The sequence below is a fragment of the Garra rufa genome, chromosome 23 (genome assembly GCF_049309525.1).
Source record: "Garra rufa chromosome 23, GarRuf1.0, whole genome shotgun sequence".
In the NCBI taxonomy this organism is placed as follows: domain Eukaryota; kingdom Metazoa; phylum Chordata; class Actinopteri; order Cypriniformes; family Cyprinidae; genus Garra; species Garra rufa.
The window spans coordinates 20,849,774-20,858,818 of NC_133383.1; the positions used below are offsets into that span (position 1 = coordinate 20,849,774).

At 36.1% G+C, this 9,045-nt stretch overlaps 2 protein-coding genes across 2 annotated transcripts; both read left to right on the forward strand.

Moving 5' to 3' along the window:
* Window positions 1–1,019: 1,019 nt before the first annotated feature.
* Window positions 1,020–2,664, forward strand: LOC141298963 (uncharacterized). The gene is made up of 5 exons (XM_073829254.1): window positions 1,020–1,188; window positions 1,276–1,513; window positions 1,762–1,885; window positions 2,042–2,148; window positions 2,258–2,664. Exons 1-5 carry the CDS (start codon window positions 1,020–1,022, stop codon window positions 2,388–2,390), a joined length of 771 nt encoding a protein of 256 aa, XP_073685355.1. The 3' UTR covers window positions 2,391–2,664.
* Window positions 2,665–4,632: 1,968 nt separating this feature from the next.
* LOC141298964 (uncharacterized) lies at window positions 4,633–8,390 on the forward strand. The gene is made up of 6 exons (XM_073829255.1): window positions 4,633–4,719; window positions 4,818–4,948; window positions 7,473–7,660; window positions 7,773–7,900; window positions 8,005–8,111; window positions 8,187–8,390. Exons 1-6 carry the CDS (start codon window positions 4,633–4,635, stop codon window positions 8,314–8,316), a joined length of 771 nt encoding a protein of 256 aa, XP_073685356.1. The 3' UTR covers window positions 8,317–8,390.
* Window positions 8,391–9,045: the final 655 nt, after the last annotated feature.

Consider the following 9,045-nt stretch of genomic DNA (forward strand, 5'->3'; position numbering starts at 1 on the left):
CACAATGCTTCTGTAGCTTCTGAATGAAATGAAAAAAAAAATATGTACACATCCTCATTCCATTCAAAAGATTACACCCTGGCTCTTAATGCATCGTTTTTTCTTTCTGAAGCACAAGTCAGCATTTGAACCTTCTATAATAATTGCATATGAGTCCCCAGTGTGAATAGATGGATCTCAAAATCATACAGTCATTGTTTGATAGGGTTCAAAAGCACAAAAATGCTGAAAAAACAAAGAATTTGTGGGACCTGAAGGACTTTTCTCAAGAACAGCAGGCAGTTTAACTGTTCATGACAAACAAGGGACTCAACAAAACAAAACAAAAAAGCATAGCTGTGGATCATTCACGTAACAACACAGTATTAAGAATCAAGTGAATGTAAACTTTTGAACGTGGTCATTTTTTATAAATTTTATAATACATTTTATAAAATTTGTCTTGTGGACTATATGTAAGCATCTTTTATGTGAAATATCTTATTACTACATAAAAAATGGCATGCATTTTGTATGATCCCTCTTATTTTGGTAATATAGTTAACATTTAGCAAATTCTGCAAGGTGTATATAAACTTTTAACTTTAACTGTATGATATACTATTTCTGCGACTTTATCAAGTCATGTATTTCAGCTGGATGCTGCCTATGTAGACGGTAGACAGCAGGGTAGTTCTGAAAGACTGAAACATAGCTAGTGGCATTAGTAGTACTTTTTTCGTAGCTAGGAGAGGTGAATTGGAGTGGCAAAGGCAAAATAGACCACAAAAACGTCATTTCAAACAGATGGGTAAAGAAGTACAGTTATATGAAAAAATAACAATAAAAATTATAAAAATTATTTGTCAGCAGTACTCCGCAAAATTATTCCAACAGGATATCACATGTTTTTGACCACAGAGGTGCATTTAAAAAAGAAAAAGCTTAAAAGCAGAAGTTCAGAGAGGTGCAGAGAACTTGAAGCAATAGCTTCTAATCATTTCAGTCCAGCAGACAAGAGTGTGTCTTATTATGGCAATATGAACATTCCTGGAACACATGGGATGGATGAAGATGAACAAGATGAACAAGGTGAACAAGATGAACAAGAGGAGATGAATATCTATGCTAATGCAGATGCTAGTGATGATGTCAGGACAGAAACAGAGAACTCAGACACCAGCAGACACCAAATACCTCAAAACACAGGTATTGAGACTCGTTTCATTATAACAACTAACACACACACATTTTAGTAATTTTAGTGTTTAAAAAGCATTTATCTGTCATTTTCAGGGAGCTTCAGAAGAGCTCTAGTGTGTTTGGTGCTGCTGTGTGTTCTTCTGCTGACTGCAGTCATAGTGCTGTGTGTCCACATCCATACAAACTACACAAACTGCACACAAGAGACAAATCAGCTACTAACCAAGATCACCAACCTCACAGAAGAGAGAGAACAGCTACTAACCAGGATTGCCAACTTCACAGATGAGAGAGAACATCTAATAACCACAATCAAAGCTCTTAAAGGCCAGTTAGCAATTAAGAACCAAGAATTTACATCTGATAAGAAAGAACTATTATCCAGAAATGACAATCTAATGAAGCAAAGTGAACAGTTAAATCAGGAGAACAATGACCTGCGGAGACGTCTTGGAATGGGTAATCATAACCACAGCTATATTCAGCATGTCATATACTGTACAAAACTGGTACAAACCAGTTCTGTAGTGTGGATGAGAATTAAGTGTTAATATTTGAACTGTTTGTGTTTGCAGAGAGATGGACGTGCTATCAATCCAGTCTTTACTATTTTTCTTCTGATTTTAAGAGCTGGACTGAAAGTAGAAGATATTGTACAGAGAGAGGAGCAGATCTGATCATCATTAACAACAAAGAAAAACAAGTGAGTGATACTGTGTGTGTGTGTGTGTGTGTGTGTGTGTGTGTGTGTGTGTGTGTGTGTGTGTGTCTAGTTCAGATGGATATACAAGTATATCTGTGTGAAGTCAACTGAATTTTGGCATTATCACATTACAATGTTATTGTTTCTTCTTCTTAGGATTTTGTTCATAAAATGTCACCTTCTGCTTATTTCTGGATTGGTTTGGCTGACAATGATGAAGAGGGCAAATGGAAATGGGTTGATGGCAGTACACTCACCACTGGGTAAGAAATCACTGAATTGAACTGCCTATTATTTAATAAATGATTCTCAGTCAGCATCATATCACACCGAAAGCATCACTGAACATCTAATGCTGATTTGTTGATGCAGGTTCTGGAGGTCTGGAGAACCCACCGGATATAAAGATGCGAAGTGTGTTCTCTCTTCTTCAGTAGGATGGGTTAATTTTCCATGTCAATATAATGTATATCACTGGATCTGTGAAAAGAGCAGTTTAAATTAATTAAATCACATACAAATCCCACATTTTTATGCTGTAAATTATGAACAGACAAACTTGATCATCTCTCCTGAAAGCAGCAAAGTCATCAACTATTTTTTTAATTATAGACCGCATGTTCCAAGGGTGATTAGCGAATATGTAGATCCAACAAATGATCATTTGGTCAGTATGGCAAGGTTTGTATGACTATTTGAAATATACATATGAAGGAGTTCATAAGTCAGATACTGTACAGGTTTTGAGCTGCTTTGATGTTCTGTTAGCTGCAACCATACTTTTTGTTTGTCAAGGTCACCAATATGAAAAAAATAACCTGCTTATGTAATAGAAATGAGATTTTAACCATAACAAAATAATCATGTAGTAACTAGTCATCATGTTTGCTTTTGTGAAACCTTAACCTAAACCTTCATTACACTTCTAGAAACTTGGATTTATGAGGAAGCTTGATTTTATCGTGTGTGATAAATGTATTTCCAGACCATGGAAAAGCCTTGAAAATGAATAAATTATTAAAATACCATGAGCGTTTGTATAATGAATATATATTTGTCTAGTAATGCTGTTTGCTGAGTAGAAATTGTAAGTAAACTAATCTAGAATTATAGAATTATCTTATCTGGTAATAACTAATGACTAATAATGGTAATAATGAATGACTCCGTTGGCTAAAAATAGAGGGAACCCTGAAGAACATTTATCTCTTAAAATGTCTGAAAATATGAAATTAAACAGTAAGATTTTAATGTTTTTTAAAGACGTCTCTTTTGCTCACCAACCCTGCATTTATTTGATCTAAAGTACAGTAAAAATATTTTTACTATATAAAAGGACTGTTCTCTATTTAAATAGATTTTAAAATGTAATTTATTCTTGTGATTTTAAAGCTTTATTTTTAGTGTCATTACTTTAGTCTTCAGTGTCCCATGACCTTTCAGAAATCAATCTAATATGCTGATTTGCTGTTCAAGAAACATTTATTATATTTAAAGTTGAGTTTATTTTGTTCAGGATTCCTTGATGAACAGAAAGATCCAAAGATCAGCATTTATATGAAACAAAAAGCTTTTGTAACATTATATACAGAATATTAGAATGAATTCTGAAGGATGATGTGACTTGAGTAATGATGCTTAAAAAATGATGTTTTATAAACAAGGTTCAGGAGGAGCACGATCAGATAATCAATCCATTCGGCACAGGTGCAACTCGTTTAAACCAATCATTCAATTAGCGCATCACCAATATATTGCCAGCCGTCTTACCTCCATCCAGCGACAGTTTCTTGGCATCCCTCCTAATCTGTTTCTATCCTAAACTAGCAGGGGGAGTTCTCTGGGTCCGGCCTGTATTCCGGCCCGGAACCCTTCCCCAGGACAGCACGCCAAAATATGCTTATTACTCGCTCAAGCAGATTAGATGTAAGGGCGAACTCGTGAAATGCAGGTTTGAAATCACAGGAATAAATTGCATTTAAAAATATGTTCAAATAAAAAACACTTATTTCAAATAGTAAAAATCGAAATGTTACAGTTTTTGCTGTACTTCGGATCAAATAAATGCAGGCTTGGTGAGCAGAAGAGATTTCTTTAAAAAACATTAAAAATCTCACTGTTCAAAAACTTTTGACTGGTAGTGTACAGTATAGTCTATAGTGATTGGGCTATGACTGCTGTCTGAATCAAAAAAGGTTGAGAACCACTTCACCTGTGGAGGGTCATACAAAGCCTATCAGATGTGGTTTTAATAACTAAACATCACACAGATGGAGGTTAGAGGAACTGTGGATAGACTGAAGACATTTGTACATGAGCTTCACGATCTCATGCTCACAAAGTGTTTATATATCATGATTTGTTCTTATTCTAATTCTAAGGCAGTTGTGGCCTAATGATTGGTGCGTCAGAGATGTAACCCAAAGGTTGCAGGTTTGATTCGCAATACTAGCAAGAAAATGTAGGTAAGGGGACTAAAAAAACAGTGCTCTCTACCACAGCTTGCAGTGTGTGTTTGCTACTTGAATGGGTTACATGCAGGTTAAAAACCTTCCGTACTCTTTACTTCACTAATCATGTGATGTTTGACTCAAGTCTTTCCACTGTTGTTAAAAGCAAAATCAGATTGCAGAGCAGCCAAACTAAACAAAGCAACATTCAGTGCTATATTGTCTGATTATAAAATATAACTGAGGTAATTTTTGGGTGTGTGAGCAAGACTAAGCTTTAGGACAGAGACAGTGGAGATGATGCTGGATATCTGTGACAGTATGAGAGATTGTGACTTCAGGACAGTGACAAACACACACCAGCACAGCTGCTTCAATGTACAGGTAATCACTTTCACTTCTATGATCAAATGAATAAATAGGTAAAAACATCACAGTTTGCACATGTTCGTTGTTTCATATCATGTCTGTGGTGTTCAGAGACTGATTGTGTGAGGAACAGAAACTACAGAGCAGCTGTAGTGTGTTTAGTGCTGCTGTGTGTTCTTCTACTGACTGCAGTCATAGTGCTGTGTGTCCACATCCATACAAACTACACAACTGAATTGTGGAAATGTCTTCATGAAATGGCTAATCATGAACACAACTATACTATACTACTGTTAACTATACCATACTGTACTACTATCAACATGAAAAAAGAGACCAAATTATGTGACAGTGTGCTTTCAAAAAGATCTTCACAACGATGTCCTCTACTAACTAATCAACATCTTTGCTGCAGATCTTTTATTCAACCCACATTACAGTTGCGATGTGGACGTCATTATCAAGTAAACTTCGCAGAGGTGGAGGTCAGAGGAATTGTGGAAAAATGTTGTACGTGAGCTAAACCATGAAGAAGGATAAAAACTGACTCGTCAAACAGCACTACAGAGGAGTGAAGTATCTGCACTTGATGTCAGTAACTTTCTCTCTATTCTCAAGGCCACCATTTTCATCCTTGATGGTGAAAACTTGAAGATATTCAATAATTCACCTCACTGTTTTCCAGCAGGGCCAAGTGTTCAGGCTAGCTGAGGTTTGAATGATAAGTAGCATTTTATAATGATCAACACAACACACACATTAGCCCCTTTTCTCTGAACCTGCTCGTCCTGAGCTTCTAAATTCCTTCTTTATGTCTGACTGCGTTTACCACACTCTGCGAGATGCTACAGTTTTCTCATCAAAGTTAAAAATTGGTGTCCACCTTTTAATTTTTAACCATTCAGGGTGTGATGACATGCTGCGTTCAAGTCCTCCTGGGATGTTTTTGCTTAAGTTAAAAAAATCATGATTTTTTTTTCAGAGCAAAATAAATCACTGGACGATTTAATATTTATTTCTTATTCACACAAACCAGCCAAGACAGGAAGCTTTCCAGCGGTAATACAACATAAAGTGCTAAAAAGGCGTTCACGCAGAACACATTTTTGTTTTAAAAAATGTGAGACGATCACAAATGTCCATTTAGTGCATTAAGTACAATAAAAAAAACTGTGATTAATGATTTTTACAGATTAAACGAAAGCAGCACGTGATTTAAGTAAGTTTTTGGACTATAAAAATAAGAATTAAACAATCTCTTCATACTTGAGTTGTTTGTTTTTTGTTACCATTTTCCCCTTAAATGCTGAAGCGACAGTTAAAAAACAGTAAGGAGGTTGAATTAACATTTTAATAATTTATTGATAAACTAGTGCTTTCTTTGTTTTCAGCTTAAGAGATATAGTCAGCGACATTGACTTGTCATCTCCACAGTAGTGGATGCGCCTGTATGCATGTTTGATATTGATTACATAATCTGAGAATATTTGTTTTCCATTTGAATTGGTTTATTTGAAAGTAGACATTTCACTCTCTATAGATATATTTTTCTCTAAGGCAATTGTGCACAGAGTTTCACAGAGACGGTGATGGCAGAAAGCGCATTCTGTTTGCTTTCATTATTTTACAAAAGTGCAATGTTCTGTTGTTATTGTGAGTGCACACAAATAAACAAGTCTTTACAGATTATAAAGATCTTATCTGTATGACCAAAAATGACAGAGTATTTTAAGAACAATACCCTGGCACTTCCATTGTCAGTCAGGCGGGTTGAGGAGCGGAGATGGAGGAGAACCGGAGCAAATGAATATATCATAAAGTTTATTAAATGAAACACTGAATGTAATACAAACTAACAAAAACCAGGAGCAAGAAACGAGAACATGTAACATTAACGACGGACAGCTGGGAGTGATCAGACACAGACTTAAAAACACAGAAAACAAGGCGTGGTTACAAACAAGATAACGAGATGACGAGGGGGAAATACAAATATGGGCAAGACTGAACCAACTAAACACAAACCAAAAGGGGGAGACAAGGACTAAACCATATGGACTAGAAACAGAAGGGGAAAAACATTGGGAAAACAGAACAGAACAGAGACAAAATACTGACATCCATCTTGTCATGCATTAAGTGACTATTAATAATACAAACTTTACTACAATTGTAATTGTAGTAAAGAAGTACAATTAAATGAAGAACTTAAATAATAAATTGCAGTTAAGGAGTCTGAGAAGAATTATGTGTCAGCAGTGGTCTGAAAAAGCTTCCTTTAAAACAGGATATCACATGTTCTTGACCACAGTGGTGTTTAAAAGCAGAGGTTCAGAGCAGTGTAGTGCAGTCCACAATAACTTATCTCACAAAGAATCTCGCATTTAACTCCAAGCGATTGAAAATGTCTTATTATGGCAATATTTACATTCCTGGGAAACATGGGAACAATAAGGAGAAAGAAGTGGAGATGAACATCTATGCTAATGAAGATCCTGTAAATAGTGATGATGTCAGGACAGAAACAGACAACTCAGACACCAGCAGACACCAAACACCTCAACACACAGGTACTGAGACTTATTTCATTACGACAATAACACACATACGTTTTAGTAATTGTAGTGTTTTTAATAAACATTTGCTTTTATATGTGTCTTCGTATATTCAGGAAGTGGCTCTAGAGCAGCTGTGGTGAGTTTGGTGCTGCTGTGTGTTCTTCTGCTGACTGCAGTCATAGTGCTGTGTGTCCACATCCATTTAAAAACCACAAACTACACAGAAGAGACAAACCAGCTACTAACCAAGATCACCAACCTCACAGAAGAAAGAGAACAGCTGTTAACCACAATCAAAACTGAAAAGAAAGAATTATTATCTAAAAATGACAATCTAATAAAACAAAGTGAACAGTTAAATAAGGAGAGAAATTCCCTAAGGAAACTTCTTGAAACTGGTAATCATGACCAGCTACACAAAATTCAACATCATCTTGGGTACAAACTGTTATAAACATGTTGTGTAGTGTGGATGAGATTAAAGTGTTAATAGCTGTTTTGTGTTTACAGAGAGATGGAAGTGCCATCAATCCAGTCTTTACTATTTTTCCTTAGAGAAGAGCAGCTGGACTGAAAGTAGGAGATACTGTACAGAGAGAGAAGCAGATCTGATCATCATAAACAACAGAGATGAACAAGTTAGTGATACTATGTGTGTTTGTGTTTGTGTGTGTGCTTGGTTCAGATAGATCTACACGTACTGTATGTTTGTAAAGTCAACTGAATTGTATCATCTTCTCAGGATTTTGTTCAGAAATGGTCTGATAATAATAGAGCCTGGATTGGTCTGACTGACATTGATGTGGAGGGAAGATGGAAATGGGTTGATGGCAGCACACTGACCTCTGGGTGAGAAATCTCTCAGTCGGTTTCATATCACACAGAAAGCAGCACTGAACATCTAATGCTCATCTGTTGATATAGGTACTGGAGGCTTGGAGAGCCCAATGGACGCAGTGGAGAAAACTGTACACTAAGTCATTCATCAGGATGGGCTGATTATCCATGTAATGATAAACATAGATGGATCTGTGAGAGGAACATTTTTAAATAAGCCATTGCATCACAGTAACATTGCTATTCAAATAATCCAAAGTGATACTATAATAAATAAATCTGTTCTAAATACTCTTATTTGTATTATTTTGTCTTTTTTTAATGTCTGCACTGAATTTGATGTTGTCCATCATTGTGACTAATATAGAGCAAGTAGGATGTTATAATCATTTTACATTTAATTTTTTAACAGATGCTTTTGTCTGGGAAGACCCTAAGATTTTTTTGCAACAGCGGTGTCTTTAACACAGTCTAGCACATTGTTGGAATAGTTTACTAATGTTTGGCTGCACCTGCGTTACTGATGAGAATAGAGAGACACATAGGTGAAGGGAAGTGAAAGAATGTGCTGCACTTTAAACATATATATTCAGCCGCTTCCTATGTAGCAGCTTTAATATCTTCATCCACTCGCCCTCTCTTCAAGCAGAAATGGATACATTGGCCAGTGGTGTGTGGTCCATCACATCTGTGGTGCTTCAATGTGCACTTAATTCACTTTAACACATGCACCACATTGAAACTGCTGGCTGAACCGCTCATAACTTGATGCCACATTCATAGTCGACCAGGACTTCATTAGAAATCATCCAAATAGCTTTTCATCTCTTTCATCCAGTATTGATATCTAAAACCAGCTGTATTACCTCAGAACTATAAGTACCTAAGCACCCTCAAATGAAATCAATAGCACCCTCAGTTAAAGCTGTAATAATGGCATTTAATT

Excerpts from the sequence above, each read along its gene's own strand:
- LOC141298963 (XM_073829254.1), top strand. The coding sequence starts at position 1,020 with ATGAACATTCCTGGAACACATGGGATGGATGAAGATGAACAAGATGAA. Across the intron at positions 1,189-1,275 it reads CCAAATACCTCAAAACACAG|GGAGCTTCAGAAGAGCTCTA; the intron begins GTATTGAGACTC and ends TGTCATTTTCAG. Across the intron at positions 2,149-2,257 it reads GGCAGTACACTCACCACTGG|GTTCTGGAGGTCTGGAGAAC; the intron begins GTAAGAAATCAC and ends TTGTTGATGCAG.
- LOC141298964 (XM_073829255.1), top strand. The coding sequence starts at position 4,633 with ATGATGCTGGATATCTGTGACAGTATGAGAGATTGTGACTTCAGGACA. Across the intron at positions 4,949-7,472 it reads TACACAACTGAATTGTGGAA|CACAAACTACACAGAAGAGA; the intron begins ATGTCTTCATGA and ends CCATTTAAAAAC. Across the intron at positions 8,112-8,186 it reads GGCAGCACACTGACCTCTGG|GTACTGGAGGCTTGGAGAGC; the intron begins GTGAGAAATCTC and ends CTGTTGATATAG.